Source organism: Macaca mulatta, chromosome 15, assembly GCF_049350105.2.
Source record: "Macaca mulatta isolate MMU2019108-1 chromosome 15, T2T-MMU8v2.0, whole genome shotgun sequence".
Taxonomy (NCBI): Eukaryota; Metazoa; Chordata; class Mammalia; order Primates; family Cercopithecidae; genus Macaca; species Macaca mulatta.
Genome location: NC_133420.1, coordinates 127,094,098 through 127,118,747, shown reverse-complemented (window position 1 = coordinate 127,118,747; position 24,650 = coordinate 127,094,098). Strand labels below are relative to the sequence as shown.

Genomic DNA, 24,650 nt, shown 5'->3' with positions numbered 1-24,650 from the left:
GAGGTGGGAGGATCGCTTGGGCCTAGGAGGTCAAGGCTACAGTGAGTAGTGACTGTGCCACCACACTCCAGCCTGGGTGACAGAGCAAGACCCTGTCTCAAAAAAATAATAATAAAGATAGATATACAATCAAGAGAATAGAATTAAGAGTCAAGAAATACATTCTTAAAATTATGATCAATTGATTTTCAACCAGGGTGCAAACACAATACAATGGAAAAAGAACAGTCTTTTCAACAAATGCTGCTGGGACAACTGAACATCCACGTGCAAAAAAATGAATTTGAACTTCTATCTCACACCATATACAAAAAATTAACGCAAGAGCTGGGTACTGTCACATGTGCCTGCAGTCCCAGGTACTCGAGAGGCTGAGGTGGGGAATCGTTTGAGGCCACAGTGAGCCATGACTGCACCGGTGAATAGCTACTGCATTTGAGTCTGGGTAACACAGCAACATAGAAAGACCCCATTACTTAAAAGAAAAAAATTTTTAATTCTCTGAGATGTATTAAAGACCTGGATATAGGATCTAAAACTATAAAATTCTTAGAAGAAAGTATAGAAGTAAATCTTTATGACCCTTCGGTTAGGCAAAGCCTTAGATAAAACATCAAAAGCACAAGCAACGAAAGGAAAAAATAGAAAAACTGGAATTCATCAAAATTAAAAACTTTTACAGGCTGGGCACAGTGGCTCATTCCTGTAATCCCAACACTTTGGGAGGCCGGAGCAGGCAGATTGCTTGAGTTCAGGAGTTCAAGATCAGCCTGGGCAACATGGTAAGACCTAGTCTCTACAAAAAATATAAAAATAAGCCAGGCGTGGTGGTGCACACCTGTAGCCCCAGCAACTCAGGAGACCAAGACAGGAGAATCACCTGAGCCCAGCAGGGTGAGGCTGCAGTGAGCTGTGATTGCACCACTGCAATCCAGCCTGGGTAATAAAGCGAGACCCTGTCTCAAAAAAATAAATAAATAATATTTTTATAAATGGATAAACAAAATGTTATATATATACACACACATATATATACACATATATACACATATATATGCATATATATACACACATATATAATATATATATTATATATATACCTGCAATGGAATATTAATCAGCTTGAAAAAGGAATTAAAATCTGACACCTAATATAACATGGATAAACCCTAAAAATATGATGTAAGTGAATAAGCCAGTCAAAAAAGGCAAAAATACTGTACGATTCTACTTGTGTGAGATGTCTAGAGCAGGCAAATTTGTAGAGACCTAAATGTAAAACGTAAACTACAAAAATTCTGGAAGATAGCACACAAAATTTGGATGATCTTGGTTTGATGATGGGTTTCAAATTCAAAACCAGAAGTATAATCCATGAAAAAAAAATGATTGTGAACTTCATTAAAATTAAAAACTTCTGCTCTGTGAAAGACAGTGTTAAGAAAATAAAAAGATAAGCCACAAACTAGGAAAAAAATATTTGCAAAACACATATTTGATAAAGGACTTGTATCAAGTAAATGAAAAAGCATGAATCCATGATAGGAAAAAACAACAACAAACAAACAGAAAACAACCCTCCCTGGTCACCATTGAAGGTGTCGGGACACTAATTTATTAGTCTGAGCACTAATAAAGGAAGGAAGCTTTTATCCTGCTTTTCCTATATGAAGTGGTGAAAACCTGTCCTTATTGAAAAAGTTTAGGCCGGGCGTGGTGGCTCATGCCTGTAAGTCAAGCACTTTGGGAGGCCGAGACGGGCGGATTACTTGAGGTCAGGAGTTCAAGACTAGCCTGGCCAACACGGTAAAACTCTGTCTTTACTAAAAATACAAAAATTAGCTGGGCATGGTGGCAGGCGTGGAATCCCAGCTACTTGGGAGGCTGAGGCAGGAGAATCGCTTGAACCCAAGAGGTAGAGGTTGCAGTGAGCCAAGATCGCACCACTACACTCCAGCCTGGGTGACTGAGCAAGACTCCGTCTCAAAAAAGATATCAAACCCTTAAAATCATTAACAGTGAAATTGATCCATTTAATAGCATTCCAAGAAGGATAAGGTATTATGTGCCCCATAATCAAAAGACCCTGAAATAGGCCGGGCACAGTGGCTCAGACCTGTAATACCAGCACTTTGGGAGGCCGAGGCAGATGGATCACGTGAGGTCAGGAGTTCAAGACTAGCCTGGCCAACATGGTGAAACTCCATCTCTACTAAAAGTACAAAACTTAGCCAGGCGTGTTGGCGCATGCCTGTAATCCCAGCTACTTGGGAGGCTGAGGCTAGAGAATCACTTGAACTCGGAAGGTGGAGGCTGCCGTGAGTCAAGATAATGCCACTGCACTCCAACCTGGGTGACAGAGTGAGACTCCATCTCAAAAAAAAAAAAAAAAGACCCTGAAATAAATGCAGATGCAAATTTCAAATGTATACAGCACACACTTGAAAATGTCTGTCATTTATTCTTCCCTGCACCAAACCTGGTCTACCCCAAGCCTGAGGAGATGTTCCTGCTCTTATAAAACGGAGACGAAACCAAAAGTCACACAAAATCATATTCATACCAACAGTCGTACCTGGATGAATCAGACCTTCTCTACCTTAATGTCTACAGCTCTCATATTCTATGTTCAGGCTTGAAAATAATTTAAAAAAATAAGCTTTTTAACATTCCTAAAATCATTGGCCAATTAAACTCAAAACTCCACCTTACTTTCTTAAATTACTGAATATTATTATCTTCTATATATAGTAGAAGCACTATCAATGGCAAAATCAAACTTAGTCTTTGTAACATTGGCAGCACAGAGGTGAGGAACTAGCCATTATCCCACACTCTACCTTAATTTACTTGTGCTTGATAATCCACTTATGTGGTTTCCAACGTAGAGGAGAGGCAGAGGAAACAGCTTCAATAAAAAAAAAAGAATGAATATTTGGTTAGAACTCCAATAAGCATTTTCCTTCACATATAAAAATGGTGACAGATACTTCGCCAGAGAGGATATTGAAACAGACATTTAAAAAATGATTTTGGTGCGGCATGGTGGCTCACGCCTATAATCCCAGCACTTTGGGAGGCCAAGGCAGGTGGATCACAAGGTCAGGAGTTTGAGACCAGCCTGACCAACATAGCGAAACCCCATCTCTACTAAAAATACAAAAATTAGCTGGGGGTGGTGGCACACGTCTGTAGTCCCAGCTACTCAGGAGGCTGAGGCAGGAGAATTGCTTGAACCCGGGAGGCAGAGGTTGCAGTGAGCCAAAATCGCGCCACTGCACTCCAGCTTGGGCGATAGAGCAAGACTTCATCTCAAAAAAAAAAAGAAAAAGAAAAGAGGCTCCTCCCCACTGGTCATCAGGGAAATGCAAATTAAAGCCCATAAGATGTCACAACACACCCACCAGATTAGTAAAATTTATTTATTGATGCATTTATTTATTTTTGAGACAGAGTTTTGCTCTTATTGTCCAGGCTGGAATGCAATGGTATGATCTTGGCTCACTGCAACCTCCGCCTCCCAGGTTCAAGCAATTCTCCTGCCTCAGTCTCCTGAGTCTCCTGTAATCCCAAGCTGGGGTTACAGGCACCCGCCACCATGCCCGGCTAATTTTTTGTATTTTTAGTAGAGATGGGGTTTTGCCATGGTGGCCAGGATGGTCTTGAACTCCTGGTCTCAGGTGATCTGCCTGCCTCAGCCTCCCAAAGTGCTGGGATTACAGGTGTGAGCCACCTCACCCAACCCAGATTAGCAAAATGTAATATGACTCACATACCAAGAATGTGAAGCAACAGGGACTTTCATGCACACTTGTCAGAAGGTGAACTGGTACAGCCACCAAGAAGAACTGTTCAACTTTACAGATTGAAGCTGAAGATATGCATGCCCCAGGGCCAGCAGTTCCACTCCCTGATAGACACATTCCTCACTCATAGGCACTGTTATGAACTGAATCTTGTTTTTCCCCACATTCACATGTTGAAGCCTTAATCCCCAATGTGACTGTATTTGGAGATGAGGTCTTAACCAAGGGAAGTCAGGTTACATGAGGGCATAGTGGTAGAGCCCTAGCCCAACAAGACTGGTGTCCCTATATGAAGAGAAGAGGCCAGGCACGGTGGCTCACACCTGTAATTGTAACACTCTGGGAGGCCGACAGAGGAAGACAGCTTAAGCCCAGGAGTTCAACACCAGCCCTGGCAACATAGTGAGACCTTGTCTCTACAAAAAAAAAAATTTAATTAGCAAGGCATGGTAACAAATGCTTGTAGTCCCAGCTACTTGGGAGGCTGAGGCAGGAGGATCACTTGGGCCCACGAGTTTGAGGTTGCAGTGAGCTGTGGATATACCACTGCACTCTAGCCTGGGTGACAGAGCTAGACCCTGTCTCAAAATAATAATAAAAATGAAAATAAAAACAGAAAGAAAAAGAAGTGGAAGAGATACCAGGAGTGCACACACGGAGGAAAGACCATTGAGGGCACAGTGAGAAGGTGGCTGTCTGTAAGCCAGGAAGCAAAGCCTCACCGGAAGTCAACCCTGCCAGCACCTAGGTCCTGGACTTCCAGCCTCCAGAACTGCGAGGACATCCATTTCTGTTGTTGAAGCCACCTGGCCAGGGGTATTTTGCTATGGCAGCCCCAGCTAACACATGGATGCCAGGGTCCAACTTTTAAGTATGTTCAGGGTGGTACTTTTTATTTTTCTAGCCCCCAAACTGGAAATATCCAAATTACCATGAATAATAGAACAGATAAGTAAATTGTGATATATTCATACGATGAAAATAAAAGAATACAGCCACACACAACACGGATGAATTTCACTATCATAATATTAAGTGAAAGAAGCCAGATACAAAAGAACATAGAGTTAGATCCCCTTTATCTCAAGTTCAAAAGCAGGTAAAGCGAGACTATAGAATTTAGGGATGTGGCTGGGTGCGGTGACTCAAGCCTGTAATCCCAGCACTTTGGGAGGCTAATGTGGGCGGATCACCTGAGGTTGGGAGTTCGTGACCAGCCTGACCAACATGGAGAAACCCCATCTCTACTAAAAATACAAAATTAGTGGGGCATGGTAGTACATGCCTATAATCCCAGCTACTCAGGAGGCTGAGGCAGGAGAATCGCTTGAACCTGGGAGTTGGAGGTTGCACTGAGCTGAGTTGCACTCCAACCTGGGCAACAAGAGCAAAACTCCGTCTCAAAAAAAAAGAATTTAGGGATGCATCCAGATTTAGAAAAACTACAAAGAAAGCAAGAAAATTATTGTTAGAAAAGTTAGGATAGTGGGTAAGGAAGACTTTGTGATCCCATTTCATGACCTAAGTAATGGTTTACAAGGGTAATTAGTCATTCAATTACACATTCAAATAGGATGCCTTTTTCTCTATGTATAGATTTTACCATTTTAAAATGTTTTAAAATTATACTATAAGATAAAATAAGAGTAAGTAAGCCCAGTAATATTCTGGTTTTTCTCATGATGATTAGGTTGACAGCTTTCATATACTTCAACCTTTTATTTTTCTCTTTTTCTGGATGTCCCTGAATTTTTTTTTTTTTTTTTTTTTAGATGAGGCCTTACTCTGTTGCCCAGGCTGGAGTGCAGTGGCATGACCTTGGCTTACTGCAACCTCTGCCTCCCAGGTTCAAGCGATTCTCCTGCCTCAGCCTCCTGAGTAGCTGGGACTACAGGTGTGTGCCACCATGCCCAGTTAATTTTTTTTTATTTTTATTAGAGACGGGGTTTCACCATGTTGGCCAAGCTGGTCTCAATCTCTTGACCTCGTGATCCGCCTGCCTCAGTCTCCCAAGTGCTGGGGTTACAGGCATGAGCCACCGCACCTGTTTTTTTTTTTTTTTTTTTTTTTGAGACAACGTCTTACTATGTTCCCCACACTGACCTCCAACTCCTGGCCTCAGGCAATCCTCCTGCCTTGATCTCCCAAGTTGCTGGGATTATAGGCGTGAGCCACCACACTGGGATCCCCTGATTACTGATGCTGTAAGCATGTGCTTCTTTAGTCTGTCTGATAAATAATCCAGGGCTAGATGCTGGCATTTTTCCAAGCATTAGAGAAAGGCAGCAAACCAGCCACATGAGGTCCTCACCCTCAGGGAACTGACAGTCTGATTTAAACCTAAATGCTGTCATAATCCATTTAATACCACCTGTTGTATGGGACTGGTCTAAGAATTAAAATGCCTGACCTAATGTCTGGAACCCAGCAACTGTTCAACAAATGTTAGTTCCATTCCACAGTCCAGGAAGTAATGGCAGATTTTCTGTTTCTAGTTCCAGGATGGAAAAAACTGCATATTTCTATGTATATCAAATTGCATTCTTAATTCCACTCACAGCTTTTGTCAGGCCAGGATAAAACGAAAACAGAAATCAGTAAACGAGGGCCCAAATCCAGCCCAGCTCTTATTTATGTAAATAAAGTTTTATTGGAACACATGAACATCAACCCATTTCAATGTCATCAAGGGCTACTTTCATGGTACAGTGGCAGAGGTGAATAATTACAAGAGATGGTCTGACCCTTTACCAAAAAGTTTGCCAATCCCTAATTTAGAGTTCTCTCACTTCAGAAGACATACAATATTCATTGATTTGATGTCAGTTGTTAAGCACATACTTTTACTACTATATGCATTACATAAATGGACAACTAAGCGATATACAATCTTCACTAAAAAGTTTCTTGACCAGGCACAGTGGCTCACACCTGTAATCCGAGCACTTTGGGAGGCCAAGGTGGGTGGATCACTTGAGGTCAGGAGTTTGAGACCAGCCTGACCAACATGGTGAAACCCCATCTCTACTAAAAATACACACACACAAAAAAATTAGCTGGGCATGGTGGCAGGCACCTGTAATCCCACCTACTCAGGAGGCTGAGGCACAAGAATCACTTGAACCCAGGAGGCGGAGATTCCAGTGAGCCAAGATCGCACCATTGCACTCCAGCCTGGGCGACAGAGCGAGAGTCCATCTCAAACAAAAAAAGAAGTTTATATCCAGCGCAGGCAGGAAGTACAGTGTGTATAGAAATGGACCTGTACTCTAAAATCAATGTGTATTTTCACATCTTCTATCACAGTCACATATACTTTTCATTACATACCTTTACAGGAATTTTCTTATCAAAATCAGGGAAGTGAATTATTTTGTTTAGCTTGGACACATATAGTATCATTATGGTGGCTGCCATCTGAAGAAAAGAGAAAAGGGGAGAGAGAAACTTCAGCAAAATATCTGCAAAGATTGATTGAGGTGCAATGACCTCATCAGAAGAAAACACATTCATCAAAAAGAAATACAGCAAAAAATTCATTTTCTAGGTTCCAGAAAAAAATAACTATTTCTTAGAATATTAAAATTGTTTTTCTTGCCACAGTACAGATTCCATCAGAACTCTAGGCAAAAAACGTAATGTTGGGCAGGGCACGGTGGCTCACAGCTATAATCCCAGCACTTTGGGAGGCCAAGATGGGTGGATTACTTGAGGTCAGGAGTTCAAGACCAGCCTGGCCAACATGATGAAACCCTGTCTTTACTAAAAAACAAAAATTAGCTGGGCATGCTGGCAGACGCAGAATGTTTACTCAGCTACTCAGGAGGCTGAAGCAGGAGAATTGCTTGAACCTGAGAGGCCGAGGTTGCAGTGAGCCAAGATCACACCACTGTCTCAAAAAAAAAAAAAAAAAAAAAAAAAAGGTAATATCGGTTGGGTGCCATGGCTCACGCCTGTAATCCCAGCACTTTGGGAAGCCGAGACAGGAAGATCACTTGAGCCTAGGAGTTCAAGACCAGCCTAAGCAACATGGTGAAAACCCATCTCTACAAAAAAATACAAAAAATTAGCCAGTCTTGGTGATCTGTGGTCCCAGCTATTCAGGATACTGAGGTGGGAGGATCACCTGAGCCTGGAAAGTCAAGGCTGCAGTGAGCCATGATCATGCCACTGCACTCCAGCCTGGGAGACAGAGCAAGACTCTCTCTCAAAAAAAAAAGTATAATCTCCAATACACTTACACATACACACACACATTATCTCAAAGGGCTCTAGGAATGGAACTGTGGGAGAGCGAGAAAGGGAATGGTCTCCCTGACAGTGACAAATGTGCAAAAGCGATCACAGTCAGTGAGGTGACACATTGATCCTGGACCATATTTCCCACATACTAAACATACGGTCACCTTCCCCCATAAAGGCACGAGAACATCCTTTTAAAAGAAACTCTACTCCTAGGCATATTTTTTAACAAGTCCATTATTTCCATAAGACAGAAGACCAACAAAGAGGGAAAAAAGTTTAAAGACAGATTTACTTTTCAATCCAGCTGGCATAGCAAAAATGTCTCATCAAATCCTCTTAATCTGGAGTGCCCTAGGCATATTGGAAATACTCCATATCATTATTATGAAATAAAAGTTTAACATCATCTTTCATGCAAGTTGTAGAACTTACTCAATTCTCTCCATATTAGGATGCAAAAATTTAAGACTCCTTCAACATGATTATAATCCTATACCTTGCTCCTGAGTTTACAAACTTTATACTTATCATATATTTATGTAATTAAGCCCACCCTGAATTATAACTGTACTTTGTACTTATGCCTCGCTTTATAATTTTTAAAGAAATACAATAACATTGGCCAGGCGCAGTGGCTCACGCCCATAATCCCAACACTTTGGAGGCCAAGGTGGGCAGACCGCTTGAGCCCAGAAGTTCAAGACCAGCCTGGGCATCATGGTGAAACCCTATCACTACAAAAAATACACAAATTAGTCAGTGTGGTGGTGCATGCCTGTAGCCCAGCTACTTGAAAGGCTGAGGCAGGAGGATCACTTGAGCCCAGGAAGTGAAGGGTACAGTGAACCAAGATCACACCACTGCACTCCAGCCTGGGCAACATAGCCAGACACTGTCAAAAAAAAAAAAAAAAGAAAGAAGGAAAAAAAAAAATAATAAAATAAATATACCAACACTTACTTAAAATAAATGTAATTCGGACTTTTAAAATTAGGTCTAACTGGCCTCTTACCTCAACAAATTGCAAATCAGAAAGGCTTTACCTTTGGGTATAAGCCACTGGGTTAAAGAGTAATTTATTTCACTTAGAGACTACAAAGGGCACCTTATCACTGAATTTTTTTTTTTTTTTGAGACAGAGTCTTGCTTGTCACCCAGGCTGGAGTGAAGTGGTGCAATCTTGGCTCACTGCAACCTCTGCCTCCCGGTGAATGTTCAAGCAATTTCCGGCTATTTTTTTTATTTTTAGTAGAGACTGAGTTTCACCATGTTGTCCAGGCTGGTCTCAAACTATTGACTTCAAGTGATCCACCCACCTCGGCCTCCCAAGGTGCTAGGATTATAGGCCTGAGCTACCGTGCCTGGCCTGATCTTTTTTTTTTTTTTTAACATGCTTTTTTCTAATATTTTTACACTGAAATATAAAGATAATTTTTTTACTCTAAGAAAATTCTTGTTATAATTGCTTCTCCCTAAAATGATGTTGCAAAGAGGTATTTATTAGCAAGACATTTAATCAGAATAATGTTTATTTGGCCAGGCGCAGTGGCTCATGCCTGTAATCCTAGCACCTTGGGAGGCCAAGGTGTGTGGATCACGAGGTCAGGAGTTCGAGATCAACATGGACAACATAGTAAAACCCTGTCTCTATTAAAGATACAAAAAATTAGCTGGGCATGGTGGTGTGCACCTGTAATCCCAGCTACTTGGGAGGCTGGGGCAGGAGAATCACTTGAACCCAGGAGGCAGAGGTTACAGTGAGTCGAGATCACGCCATTGCACTCCAGCCTGGGTGACAGGGTGAGACTCAGTCTCAAAAAAAAAAAAAAAAGAAGAATGTTTACCCAGATTCACAATTAAAAATTTAGTTAACAGATACTATTTTCATAATGTTAAGCTTTTCCCTCTATGAATTAAATCAAAATCAAAACAAACAAAAAACATTGTGGTCTGTTACTATTTATCTGGAAATCACCAGTATATAACCACAAGAATAAACAGTCACAAATTAACATAAATGGGAAATTTCAGAAACTGCCAAATGGGCATAGTTTGAACAGGTTTACCCAAGCTCATCCATGTACTTCAGAGCAAAAATCACAAACTCCAGGAAGCAAACTGCAAACATGTTTTGTTTAGCACATAGGGAGTTTTGTAAAAATTTGAATCTGTTGCCAGCATGTACAAGTTTGAAGACTTTATGTAAAAACTCAAACTCTCAGCCGAGCGCGGCGGCTCACACCTGTAATCCCAGCATTTTGGGAGGCCAAGGCGGGCGGATCGCTAGAGTCAAGAGTTCGAGACCAGCCTGACCAACATGGCAAAAACCCATCTCTACTGAAAATACAAAAATAGCTGGCCGTGGTGGCAGCTGCCTGTAATCCCAGCTACTTGGGAGGCTGAGCTGGAAGAATTTCTTGAACCTGGGAGGCAGAGGTCACGGTGAGTCGACATAGTGCCATTGCACTCCAACCTGGGCGACAAGAGCAAAACTCCGTCTCAAAAAAAAAAAAAAAATTCAAACTCTCTTTCTCTTGAAAACCTTCTGATGCTAATAATAAGGGCAGCATGGTGGGTCCCACCTCCCAACCCTTTTCCTATCAGGCACAATGGCTTAAACTGAGTATCAAGCTGACACTTTAAGTGGGACAAGCATTCTCTCCCACCCAGTCCTCATCAACTCATGTGTTACCCGCCAGGCCTTGGAGGCTCTGAGCCTCGTAGCCCCCTGCTTTACAGTAATTAAATTCAGTTAAGGAACTTAAAATAAGAAGCTGTTTTTCCCATAAATACAATTGTTCTTAAATTGTAGACTGAAATAAAGTGTCAATATGTCCTGTTGTCTCACCAGGAGTACCATGACCCTCTGGTCCTCTGCCAGCTGAATAAATTTGCAACCACAGCTTTAAACAAAAGGACTTAAAATGTCATTATGAACACTGATGACAAAATAAGAGGTTAATTCTATTTTTTTTCACTCACCTGTCCAATTCCAAGGAAAATTGGTGATGGGAAACTACAAAGAAGAACAATGAATCAGTTGAGCAAATATAAAAATCTGAAGATAGTACATAATAAATAACGACAAGTTATTAAAAACTCTGAGAAAATGAAAATGTATCAAATGGTTCACTTTTCATTTAATTCTTTTTTTTTTTCTTTTTAAGACAGTGTCTTGCTCTGTTGCCCAGGCTGGAATGCAGTGGTGTAAACATGACTCATTGGAGTCTCAACCTTCTGGGCTCAGAAGATGCTCCCACCTCAGCTTCCTGCCACCCAGGCTGGAGTGCAGTGGTGTGGTGGCTCAAGCCATCCTTCCACCTCCGCCTCCCTAGTAGCTGGGACCGCAGAGGCATGCCACCACACCCAGCTAAACATTACATACATATGCATATATATAATATATATATATTATGCTCCATCTCTCTGTCTCTCTCTCTATATATATGTATATCAGTGTGTGTGTATATACATATATATATATAGAGAGAGAGAGAGAGAGAGAGATGGAGTCTCACTCTGTCACCCAGGCCGGAGTGCAGTGGCACGGTCTCAGCTCACTGCAACCTCCGCCTCCCGGGTTCAAGCGATTCTCCTGCCTCAGCCTCCCGAGTAGCTGGGACTATAGGCGTGCACCACCACGCCTGGTTAATTTTTGTAATTTTTAGTAGAAACAGAGTTTCACCATGTTGGCCAGGCTGGTCTCAAACTCTTGACCTCAAATGATCTGCCCGCCTCGGCCTCCCAACAGGCTGGGATTGTAGGCAGGAGCCACTGTGCCCAGCTAAACATGATATATTTTTAATTTACTTCAAAATACTCTGGGGGGCGATGGTGGAGTGAGTGGGAGAGGGATACTAATGCAGCAAGGTTGTGGACACTGGGTAAGGGCTACATAGTGATTCATTATATTAGTTTTAAAGGATAATATGCCCAGGAACAAATCTAATCAAAGATTTGCAAGAAAGGCATCTGTATAAAAAAGTATACACCAATATTCTCAAAATTAAAGATCTAAATAAAGGTCATGGGTTGGAAACTCAATATTGTAGTGAGGTCCATTATCCCCGAACTTATTTATAGAATCAGTGCAATCTCAGCAGAAATATCAGCAGATATTCTGTGGAAACTGACAATCTGATCCTAAAGCTGAATGAAAAGAAAGGCAAAGATCACAAACATATCACCCAAGACAATCCTGAAGATAAACAAAGTCAGAGGAATGACTCTAATGGATGTCAGGATTCATTTTCAAATTACAATAAATGAGACTGTGTGGTATTTACACAAAGATAAACCAATGGGACAATGGAAAAGAACACAGGTCAAGACAGGGACACGCATGTACAGACACCTGATTTATGACAATTTATGACATAGATGACGCTGCAGAGCAGTGGGGAAAAGACAATCTTTTAGCAAACGGCACTGGGTGATTTGCATGCAGACTCCTGACCCCTACCTCACATCATATTTAACAAGGCAGGACCGCACCTGCACTGGCTCAACCCTTCACTGGCTCCCAGTCATTTCTCAGGCTACTCACAAAGCTGGAATACCCCACAAAACTCAGCCCTCCATCTGTATGTCGGAAGGGAAACTCACCTATCTCAGACAGGCTAAGAAGAGAATAAAGAACAAACCTACCTTATCAGAGAAAACAGAATGAATGGCTGGACAGTACCACCATGCAAATAAAATTAATTCTAGTCAGTGCTGGGTCATGCCACCCATATACTCCCTTCCACACGGAAGCAACCATTCCACAGCTGGGTCCTCTGCTGCAGAAAGCTGCCTGATAGTAGCATGTCCACTCCCTGAGCATGGCCTGCATTTTAACTGTTGGTCTCTGCAGGAGTATAACAGCTACACCCCTGCCCCAATTCAGGACAGCTCTACAGAGCCAGTACCACTCAAGAGCCCCTGGGATGAGGCCTTTGCTGTGACTGCCTCAAAGCCCGACTTCTCCCTCTGCCTGATTCTGCCTCCTAGCATCACTTCCCAACATACTTCCTACGCCTCTGAGAATACAACCAGTAACATGAAGCAAAATCACAAGGCAACAATATAAACAAACAGTAAAACAACAACAAAAAGGGTCACCTGGCTGGGAGCGGTGGCTCATGCCTATAATCTCAACACTTTGGGAGGCCGAGGCAAGATCACCTGAGGTGAGGAGTTCGAGACCAGCCTCGTCAACATGGTGAAACCCTATCTCTACTAAAAAACAAAAAATTAGCCGGGCGTGGTGGCGGGCACCTGTAATCCCAACTACTCGGAAGGCTGAGGCATGAGAATCACTTGAACCCAGGAAGCAGAGGTTGCAGTGAGCCGAGATTGTGCCACTGCCCTCCAGCCTGGGCGACAGAGCAAGGCTCTGTCTCCAAAAAAATAAATAAATTGAAAAAAATAAACAAACAGTAAAACAACAACAAAAAGGCTCACCGAAGATAAATCAAAGAGCCCAGCCTAGAAGAACATTTAAGGCATGGAAGAGAAGGAAGTCTTGCTAATTGCTTCAGGCCATAGAACATCTCAGAAAAAATAAAACCAATAAAACAAAAGCTCAACGTTGAATTGATATGACAGTCAAAGGAGATTAAAAGAAAGCATTGCAGACCTAAGGAAACCAACTAAGACCAAACAACCTAACTGCCACATAAGGAAATACGTTTAAAACAACCAGGAGCTACAAGGCGACTGCTGCAAATGCAGTTACCGACACCTGAGGCGATCGTAGTGCACACAGACGAAAACAACCGTAAATGATAAATCGATCTGGGAGACAGACAACCACCACCATACAGGGCTAGTTACTAGGCCTGGAATTTAGAAGACTAGATTCCATAACTTTATATTGAATTCTATTCTATAAGTTGAACCACCTTACTGAGTTATTAAACTACTCTATAGGCCAGATGCGGTGGCTCACGCCTGTAATCCCAGCACTTTGGGAGGCCAAGGCGGGTGGATCACCTGAGGTCAGGAGTTTGAGACCAGCCTGGACAACATGGTGAAACCCCATCTCTACCAAAAAATACAAAAATTAGCCAGATGCGGTGGCACACACCTGTAATCCCAGTTACTCGGGAGACTGAGGAAGGAGAATCGCTTGAACCTGGGAGGCAGAGGCTGCAGTGACCTGAGATCATGCCACGGCACTCCAGCCTGGGTGACAGAGCAAGACGCTGTCTTAAAAAAAAAAAAAAAAAAAAAAAAAAAATTTGAAACACTGGATCTAAAAGAAACTCAATGACTTTAGCTTTTTAATATTTTTTATTGATCTTACACCTCTTACATTTAGAGGGATCTTTTAAGACATATTAATCCTTGTAGTGAAGAAACATATTTGAAAGTCAATAATTCTTTCAGTTGAACTTCTACTTCTCTTTTCTCCATTCAGTTCAGTTAAAACTAAATTTCATACACGCATGCTACGGCAATCCCCATCTAAATAAAACTGTGCAAGTGCAGCCAACATGACCCATGCTGCGGCCACTCCTGATAACGGTGCAAGATGAAGTTCCCAGGGTAGCTATATCAAGTACTCTTGCCAAAAATGTTTAAACCAAATGAAATAAAGTCTTTAGATCTGACTTCCAGTTAGAAAATAGAGGAAGATAAGTTCATTGAGACTTCAAAGGTAAACTGGACAATCCAAAATGTGGGACATTTTACAAAACAACTGGTCCAGGATTTTCAAAAAGTCACTATCACGAGGAGTGGGATAGGGAAATTTTCTACATTAAAAGAAACTAAAAAAACAAACCTGTATGTATTGCATGAGACTTGATCGGATCATAAAACCATAAAAAACGTCTTTGGGACAACTGGGATTATGGGGGAAAAGAAGAAACGTTTTATCTAAGGAATTATCAGGCCCAGAGAGGCCCTGGAATGTAACAGCAGCCATGTCACTACTGTTTGAGCTAAATAATTACCTTTTTTTTTTTTTTGAGAAGGAGTCTCACTCTGTCACTCAGGTTGGAGTACAGTGGCGCAATCTCAGCTCACTGCAACCTCCACCTCCCGGGTTCAAGCAATTCTCCTGCCTCAGCCTCCTGAGTAGCTGGGATTACAGGCGCCTGCCACTACACCCAGCTAATTTTTTGTATTTTTAGTAGAAATGGGGTTTCACCATGTTAGCCAGGCTGGTCTCGAACTCTTGACCTCGTGATCTGCCCACCTCGGCCTCCCAAAGTGCTGGGATTACAGGCGTGAGCCACCGCGCCCGAGCTGTTTTCTCTTTTTTTTTCAGACGGAGTTTCGCTCTTGCTCAGCCTGGAGTGCAATAGCACGATCTCGGTTTACTGCAACTTCTGCCTCCTGGGTTCAAGTGATTCTCCTGCCTCAGCCTTCCGAATAGCTGGGATGACAGGCACCCACAACCAGGCCCAGCTAATTTTTGTATATTTAGTAGAGATGGGGTTTCACCATGTTGACCAAGCTGGTCTTGAACTTGTGACCTCAGGTGATCCACCCGCCTCGGCCTCCCAAGTGCTGAAATTACAGGCAAGAGCCACCACCCCTGGCTCAATAATTACCTCTTAAAGCCACTTGCTATGTGGGCGCTAGACCGATACCAAATAGCCATAAAATGCCACACACCCTAGAGTTCAACAACGTGTAACCAATCACTAACCAATGATATTTCTGCGAACGAATGAGAATTCCTGACAAATCACTTTTGTAATCACCCCACCCTTGATATGTCCTTTTTTTCTTTAAAAACTGGAGCCTCTCGCCTGGGCGCGACAGCTCACACCTGTAATCCCAGCACTTTGGGAGGCCAAGGTGGACGGATCACGAGGTCAAGAGATCAAGACCATCTCGCCAACACGGTGAAACCCCATCTCTACTAAAAATACAAAAATTAGCCGGGCGTGGTGGCGGGTACCTGTAGTCCCAGCTACTTGGGAGGCTGAGGCAGAAGAATGGCGGGAACCTGGGAGACGGAGTTTGCAGTGAGCTGAGATCGTGCCACTGCACTCCAGCCTGGGCGACAGAGTGAGACTCCGTCTCAAAAAAAAAAAAAAAAAAAAAAGTGATTCATTTATGTTACTGTGTCTTCACCTATTTATCTATATCCATCCATCCAAAAAGATTTCTGAAATTGTTGCCTCATGTTCATTATAGTAAATTTTTTAAAAATTTCACTCTAATATTTCTATTTTGTTTGAATTCTCTTTTTTTTAGAGATGGAATCTCACTCTGTTACCCAGGCTGGAGCGCAGTGGCTCAATCTCAGCTCACTGCAACCTCTGCCTGCCAGGTTCAAGCAATTCTCCTGCCTCAGCCTCCCAAGTAGCTGGGATTACAGGCACCCACCACCATGCCTGGCTAATTTTTGTATTTTTAGTAGCAATGTGTTTTCGCCATGTTGGCCAGGCTGGTCTCAAACTCCTGACCTCAGTCTGCCCACCTGAATTCTTTATAATAATCACAACAGAATAACTTTTCTTAAAAAAGGTACTGTCAGCCGGGCACAGTGGCTCACGCCTATAATCCTAGCACTTTGGGAGGCCAAGGCAGGTGGATCACCTGAGATCAAGAGTTTGAGACCAGACTGGCCAACATGATGAAACCCCATCTCTACTAAAAATACAAAAATTAGCTGGCCGTGGTGGCGCATGCCTGTGATCCCAGCTACTCAGGAGGCTGAGGCAAGAGAATTGCTTGAACCCAGAAGGCGGAGGTTGCTGTGAGCCAAGATCATGCCATTGTACTCCAGCCTGGGAAACAAAAGCAAAGCTCCATCTCAAAAAAAAAAAAAAGGTATTGATTCTAGGTAGTGGGAATTATTATTGTCTTCTTTGCTCATTTCTGTATCCCCAATGTTTTAACTGTGTTCTTGTAGATGTGAACATGAGGAAGTAAAGATCATGAGAAGAGAACTCCTTCAAGAGTCTTCTGATTCTGGCTGGGTGTGGTGGTTCACACCTGTAATCGCAGCACTCTGACAGGCCGAGGCAGGTGGATCACTTGAGGTCAGGAGTTCGAGACCAGCCTGGCCAATATGGCAAAACCCCGTCTCTACTAAAAATACAAAAATTAGCTGGGGAGTCAGGCGCGGTAGCTCACTCCTGTAATCTCAGCACTTTGGAAGGCCGAGGCGGGTGGATCACTTGAGGTCAGGAGTTCAAAACCAGCCTGGCCAACATGGTGAAACCCCGTCTCTACTAAAAATACAAAAATTGGCCAGGCGCAGTGGCTCATGCCTGTAATCCCAGCACTTTGGGAGGCTGAGGCAGGCGAATCACGAGGTCAGGAGTTCGAGACCAGCCTGACCAACATGGTGAAACCCTGTCTCTACTAAAAATACAATAAATGAGCTGGCGTAGTGGCAGGCCCTGTAATCCCAGCTACTTGGGAGGCTTGGGCAGGAGAATTGCTTGAACCCAGGAGGTGGAGGTTGCAGTGAGCAGAGATCGAGCCACTGCATTCCAGCCGAGGTGAGAGTGAGACTCCGTCTCAAAAAAAAAAAAAAATTAGCCAGGCGCAGTGGCCTGTAATCTCAGCACTTTGGGAGGCCAAGGCAGGTGGATCGCGAGGTCAGGAGTTCAACACCTGCCTGGCCAAGAGACCAGCCTGGCCAACATGGTGAAACCCCATCTCTACTTTAAAAAAATAAAAAATTAGCCAGGCGCAGTGGTGGGTGCCTGTAATCCCAGCTACTTGGGAGGCTGAGGCAGGAGAATTGCTTGAACACGGGAGGTGGAGGTTGCGGTGGGCCAAGATCGCGCCATTGCACTCCAGTCTGAACAACAGAGAGAGACTCTGACTCAAAATAAATAAATAAATAAATAAATAAATAAATAAATAAATAAGCCAGGAGTGGTGGTAGGTGCCCGTAATCCCAGCTACTTGGGAGGCTGGGGCAGGAGAATTGCTTGGACCTGGGAGGCAGAGGTTGCAGTGAGCCGAGATCACACCACTGCACTCCTGAGTGGCTGGGATTACCAGGCACAGCTAATTTTTGTATTTTCAGTAGCGACAGGGTTTCACCATGTTGGCTGACCAGGTTGGTCTTGAACTCCTGACCTCAAGTGATCCACCCACCTCAGCCTTCCAAAGCGCTGGGATTATAGGTGCGAACCACTGCGCCCGGCCATGGGGTCGACAATTGAAAAGTAAACCACCAGCCGGATGTGGTTTTTGGCTCACAACACTCAGAGCTGCTCAGGTGCTGAAAGCAGCAAGCAGAAGACAAGTGCATGCGGAGGTGAGAGGAAAAGAGTCTCACGTGTCCGTCCTAGAGTGGCTCGCAGCGGACCAAGCAGGGAAACGATGCCAGGAGGCACAGCCACAGCAGTGAGAAGGGAGTGAGGAGGAGGCCTGGGGAGGCCAAGCTGGACAGCCTGGAGATCTTGGAGAGGTGCGGTTACTCGCGTTACCGTTGATCATCCGAAATGGGCCACTGTTGTCCTACCAAACTAAAACAGTAGCCAGGTAGGAAAAGCACTCAGGGTATAAAACGTTGCTCAAGAATGTAATTGTCTGCAAGCCCAACTGCTGGAACTGCTTGTTGTAACCTGAAACCAGTTTTATCTCCAGCTTCTGAGACCACTTGCTGCAACTCCAAGACTAATTTTGCCACCACCTTCACTCACCAGTCATTGCTTGCCAGCTCCCCAAGCCCTGACAGTACCAAGAAACCTTCTCCCAGCAGAGTATGTAACATTTCTTCTTTTTCAGCAAAACCTCAAACCTTCTCTTCGTTCTTCAGACATACCAAAGACCACCCAGCTTGTATGGATGACTGACACTGCAATTCTTTCTTCCCAAATAAAACATTAAATTTAGAGCCTTGTCTGCACATTGTTATTTTGACTTTGACCCTTGTAAGGAGAGGGTCCTGGCAGCAGTCGTGGAAAGCAAGGTTCAAGAGAGTTTGCTGGAGACCAGAGTAGACTGTGACACTGCAGCATGTGGGCCCTGAAGCCACAGGAAGGGTGACCTGAGCTAGGTGGAGAGGAAGGCTAAGACTTACAGAATCAGTCACCAGAAGCTCAGGCACCGTTCCACAGGGGACAGAAAGGATGGCACATCCAGAGTCTCAACAGAGCATGAGTAGCTGGGAGCTAGGAGGACCCAATCCTATCTCCTGGCCCAGGCCTGGTGGGTAAGGCAAAGATCCAGCCCATCAAGGGGGGTGAAGGGAGCAACATCTTCAGGACAGAGTCAGGTTTTCATTAAAGTAAGAGCACATTAGGAGTTGCTTTTGGTTTGGGATACAGAATTACACTTCCCACTACTGAGGATTCCAATTCAGTACCTTCTATGAAAAAAACCTCTCCAAGTGATTGAGACTACTGGGCAGGTTTGGAAATTACTGTGTCTAGACCCCGCACAGTGGCTCACGCCTGTAATCCCAGCACTTTAGGAGGCCAAGCCAGGTGGATCACTTGAGCCCAGGAGTTCAAGACCAGCCTGAGCAACATATTGAGACTCCATTTCTAAAAAAAAAAAAAAAAACATTAGCTGGGCATGGTGGCGTGCAACTCAGGAGGCTGACTTCGGAGGATTGTCTGAGCCAGCAGAGGTTCCAGTGAGCTGAGATTGCACCACTGCACTCCGGCCTGGGTGACAGAGTAAGACCCTGTCTCAAAAAAAAAAAAGAAAAAACCTCAAAGCCTTGGGATGCATACTAAACATATATAGCAAATGCTGAGCAAATATTTGTTGAAATGAATACAGTAAAGTTAGATATTTTTATTAAGCATCATTAGTAAATTCTTCCATGTCATAGACTAGGAGTACAATATTACATAATATTAAAACAGAAAAGACCAGCTTGGTGTGGTGGCTTACGCTAGTAATCTCAGTACTTTGGGAGGCTAAGGCAGGAGGATCACTTGAGCCCAGGCATTTGAGACCAACCTGGGCAATAGAGCAAAACCCCATCTCTACAAAAATTAAAAATTCAAACAATTTTTTTAATTCAAAAATGATCCCAGAGTGGTGGTGCACACCTGTAGTCTCAGCTTCTCAGGAGGCTGAGGTGACAGGATCACCTGAGCCCAGGAGGTAGAGGCTGCTGTCCTTGATCATGCCACTGCACTCCAGCCTGGGTGACAGAACAAGACCCAGTCTCAAAAGAAAGAAGAGAAAAAACTCCACAACTCCAGGACAACTGTACAACCCTCATGAACCTGATCCAAAGGACCAAGAGTATAACCAAGCCAGGCGCGGGGGCTCACGCCTGTAATCCCAGCCATTCAAGAGGCCAAGGCGGACGGATTGCTTGAGCCCAGGAGTTCGAGACCAGCCAGGGCAACATGGCAAGAACCCCTCTCTACGAAAAAAATAAATAAAAGCAAAAATTAGCCGGGTGTAGTGGTACACTCCTGTAGTCTTGGCTACTCAGGAGGCTGAGGTGGGAAGATCACTTGGGCCCAGGAGGTAGAGGCTGAAGTGAGCTGTGATGGTGCCCACTGCACTCCAGCCTGGGCGACAGAGTGAGACCCTGTCTCAAAAAAAAAAAAAAAAAAAAGCATAACTAACTGGCCACAAACTCTTAAATGCCCTTATTTTCCCCCTCACCTTAAAAGGTTCTCACAGCCTTCAAAGGTCTCTCTGTCCAACCAGGTAAATCTGGCATTACAATGAATTATAAAACTAACGAATCACTAAGATCACCCATTCATTTTGTACCCTGACCAGAAACAATCTGCCCAAAATGAAAGAGGAAAAAGTATCCCCTGAGTTACATTCCCATGACCCTGCGAATTAGGTAACTACCAAAAGGTCCTTTCTTCTATCCTACAACACAACACTCTATCCTCAGACAGCTCACGCTTGGATCCGATTTCTATAGTTTATTGCTGTAACCACATCACCCCAGTCCTCCTCCCCTCAATAATGTGTGCTTAAAGCATTTTGAGAGGAAAGAATGAACAATGTTATGTGAACAGGGTTCTCCAACTGTATATTACATTACAGAAATGTGGAATGTTTATTTAAAAGGATTATGAGGGTTTTGGCCTTTCTAAGGCAAGAACTCTATTTTCTCCTTCAATCATGAAACTCAATAATTTAAAGATAGAAAGGCTAGAGCCTTTTTTTTTTTTTTTTGAGACAGAGTCTCACTCTGTTACCCAGGCTGAAGTGCAATGGCATGATCTCAGCTTACCACAACCTCTGCCTCCCAGGTTCAAGCGATCCTCCTGCCTCAGCCTCCCAAGTAGCCGGGATTGCAGGCACCTGCCACCACACCCGGCTAATATTTGTATTTTTAGTAGAGACGGGGTTTCACCATGTTGGCCAGGCTGGTCTCAAACTCCTGACCTCAGGTGATCCACCCACCTCGGCTTCCCGAAGTGCTGGGATTATAGGCGTGCGCCACTGAGCCCGGCCCTTAGAGCCTTTCTTAGGAGGTGTCTTATATCGTAATTCTTCCTGGTTGAACACTGCCCTTCATCTTCAAAGCACTAACCATGGTTTGCCAGCGCCTGCTTCCAACAAGAGGACTTGGGTTTTGGAGGCGTTGACTGCCATGGCCAGTCAGCACCCTGCTCACTCAAGTGCACAAAATGAAGACTTACCTTCAACTGTCATTAACATAATGACTGGCCACCCCCAAACAAGCCCATTGATAGCATTCTCTTTTTCTGATATTTTTTTCCTTTTTTTTTTTTTTTTGAGACTGAGTCTTGCTCTATTGCTCAGGCTGGAGTGCAGTGGTACAATTTCAGCTCACTGCAACTGCCACCTCCTGGGTTCAAATGATTCTCCTGACTCAGCCTCCCAAGTAGCTGGGATTATAGGCGTGCACCACCATGCCCAGCTAATTTTTTTTTTTTTTTTTGTATTTTTAGTAGAGACAGAGTTTCACCATGTTGGCCAGGCTGGTCTCAAACTCCTGACCTCATGATCTGCCCGCCTCAGGCTCCCAAAGTGCTGGGATTACAGGCATAAACCACCGCACCCGGTCTTTTTTCTTTTTCTTTTTTTTTTATCGTGTTTAAGTTTTCTTTTTCCTTCATTCGCTTCCGTGTCAAATGCTCCAGGTTTAGGTACAGTATGTCCACGTTCATTTCCTTGAGGCAGGGCTGTGTTTCCCGTGGACGCCAGGCAGCAGCTATAATACACAGGCGAGACCTTGCCAAGAATACTGACGGCCACAGGATCACCAAAAAAAAATCCCAAATCCATCCCTTCCTTCGACCGCTGCTGCTATGCCCTGCCCAGTCCATGCCGTCTTCACCTGCAGCCCTGCAGTGGCTTCCGACCCCTGTCCCTGCTGCCAGTGCTGTCGGTTCTCCACCTGTCCGCCAGCCACAGATATCTTCTTAATCACACACATTGTGTCACGTCACTCCCATGTCCAAACCTTCCAAGGGACTTCCAATTGCATTTAGCATGAAACTACAACTATTGATCCCGTCTCATCCTTCCACCCTGGTCCCCAGATATCTGCTCTCAACACAGCAGCCAGAGTGATTTAGATCATGTAATTCCCCTGCCCCAACACCTCGCGTGGCTCCCATCTCACTCAGAGCTGACGCCAGAGCCCTCGCGGTGGCCTCCAAAGACCCCACACAGGCCAGCAATCCATTACTCTCAGACCCCATCTGGTACCATTCCCATTCAAACTCTTCACTCCTCCAGGCCTGGAATGCTCTTCCCCCCGTCCCCCAGTGTGGCTTACGTCCCCACCTCACTCCGGGTCATGGCTCCAATGCCAACTCCTCCTGATGCTCCACTGATCACGCTCACACTGCATATTCTCCCCTCCCTCTCTCCCTCACTCCCTTTCCTGTCTTATTTTTTCTCCAGCACCTTGGTCACATCTGACATAATGTAAATGTTACTGGCTCATTTATTGGTTCACAAGGATGCAGCTCCATGAAGTTAAGGATTCTGGTCTGCTCTCTTCACTTCTCTTTCCCAAGAATAGTGGGAAAACACTGTTCTCGAACAGTGCTGGTACATCACAAGTGCTTAGTGAAAGCCACCGAATGAGAGAAAGAGCTGACTCCCGCCTTCCCGGCCTACCTCCCCCTCCCAGGCACAGTGACCTTCTCTCTGTTCCTCCAGCAGCCAAGCTCGTGCCCACGTCAGCACGTTGCACAGGTGCTGCTCACTTCTACCTGGAATGCTCTGTGACAGCTACTCCAGGCCAGCACTCTCACGTCAGATCCGAAAGTGTCTCGTTTATTCATGAACTACTTGTTTGTTTTCTGTCTCCACCACTGAAGCAGAATCTCCACAGCAGGGACTTTGTGCTGTTCACAGAGGATTCCCTGGTACTTGCGGTGGGCTCAGGATTTAGTAGGTGCTTAATAAATATCTGTTGGAGGTACAACCAATCGAGCTTATGTGGGTATCAGTTTTCTCGAATATAAAATCAGAAAGGTGAGGCTGGATGATCGTTTGCACCTGTAATCACAGTACTTTGGGAGGCCACAGCAGCCCTCGAGTCCAGGAGTTGAAGACCAGCCTGGGAAACACACTGAGACCCCACCTCTACAAAAAAATCCAAAAAACTGCCGGTGTAGTGGTGCACACCGATGGTCCCAGCTCCTCTGGAGGCTGCGGCAGAAGGACTGCTAGAACCCAGGTGGTCGAGGCTGCAGCAAGCCATGATTGTGTCACTACACTTCAGCCTGGGCAACAGAGTGAAACCCTGTCTCAAAAAAATTTTATATATATACACACACACCCACACTATATGTATATATGTATATATTTTATAATATATATTATATATATTATTATATATTTTATAATATATATTATATATATTATTATATATTTTATATATATATGCCTGCCTTGGCCTCCCAAATGCTGTCATTACAGGTGCAAACCACCTCATCCAGCCTCCGCTTTCTTATTTTATATTAGAGAAAACTGAGACCCACATAAGCTCAATCGGTATATATACATAAAATAAGAAAGCTGATACTCTAAGATACTCTCTAGCTAAGACACTCTCTAGGTCTCTTTGGGCTCTGAAATGTTGATGGCACATTCTTGTAACACAGTAGAGTTTACAAACAGCCTTCACGTATAACAGCTCTCGCAGAGCCCTGGAAGGTAATTAACCCGATTGTAATCATTCAGTTTTTTTGCATCTGAAAAAAAATTGTTGACGATGAGACTGGTCCGAAGAGACAGCTGTTAACTGGTGAAGCTGGGTCTAAATCCACAATTTTGTCAGTGCCGCTACGATGGTAGCAGAATTAAGCAGGATTTTCTAGTCCTTACAAATAGGTTCCAGACAGCACAGATTTGCTGGTTTACTTCACACTAATCCAAAAAAGTACTTCGTATGAACTTCCAATTGTTTTCCCGAGTTTTCCCTGAACACGCTGGTCATCTGAGAATGAAGAGTCAACCAGTACAGACTTATGGGCTCAGGAGTACCTGACCGTTGAACACGGAGATCTGTGTAGGGAACTGCGTCCTTCGAAGCAGGCACTGGAATCCCTGTTTTCAGCTCGCTGGGTGTCTGGAAGCATCTGTCCGAGCTCCCCCAGCCCGCCGAGGACGGGGCGCCCCGCAGCAGGGCAGGCGCGCTCAGGAAGAGGAGAACGACGTTCTCAGGTTGTGGCCTGAGTGTGGAAAGCTGCGCGAGTTCCAGAGGGCGCCTGG

General features: G+C 44.2%; 1 protein-coding gene across 17 annotated transcripts in view; it reads right to left on the bottom strand.

Annotated features, from left to right (window-relative positions):
- The window catches only part of SLC35D2 (solute carrier family 35 member D2), a 63,679-nt gene that overhangs the window by 38,657 nt on the left and 372 nt on the right, over nucleotides 1–24,650 (bottom strand). For 4 of the 17 annotated variants that reach the window (XM_077966511.1, XM_077966516.1, XM_077966513.1 and 1 more), the window contains exons 2-5: nucleotides 18,295–18,484; nucleotides 11,034–11,067; nucleotides 7,137–7,223; nucleotides 2,841–2,908 (exon numbers count right to left, since the gene is read on the bottom strand). In XM_077966511.1, the coding sequence (XP_077822637.1) occupies nucleotides 2,841–2,908; nucleotides 7,137–7,223; nucleotides 11,034–11,067; nucleotides 18,295–18,455 (350 nt within the window). In that variant the 5' untranslated portion in view covers nucleotides 18,456–18,484. Of the gene's footprint in view, nucleotides 1–2,840; nucleotides 2,909–7,136; nucleotides 7,224–8,343; nucleotides 8,403–11,033; nucleotides 11,068–18,294; nucleotides 18,485–23,143; nucleotides 23,344–24,422; nucleotides 24,625–24,650 lie in introns of those variants that run through there. The other 13 variants (XM_015118136.3, XM_028835395.2, XM_077966514.1 and 10 more) reach the window with 10 other exon arrangements.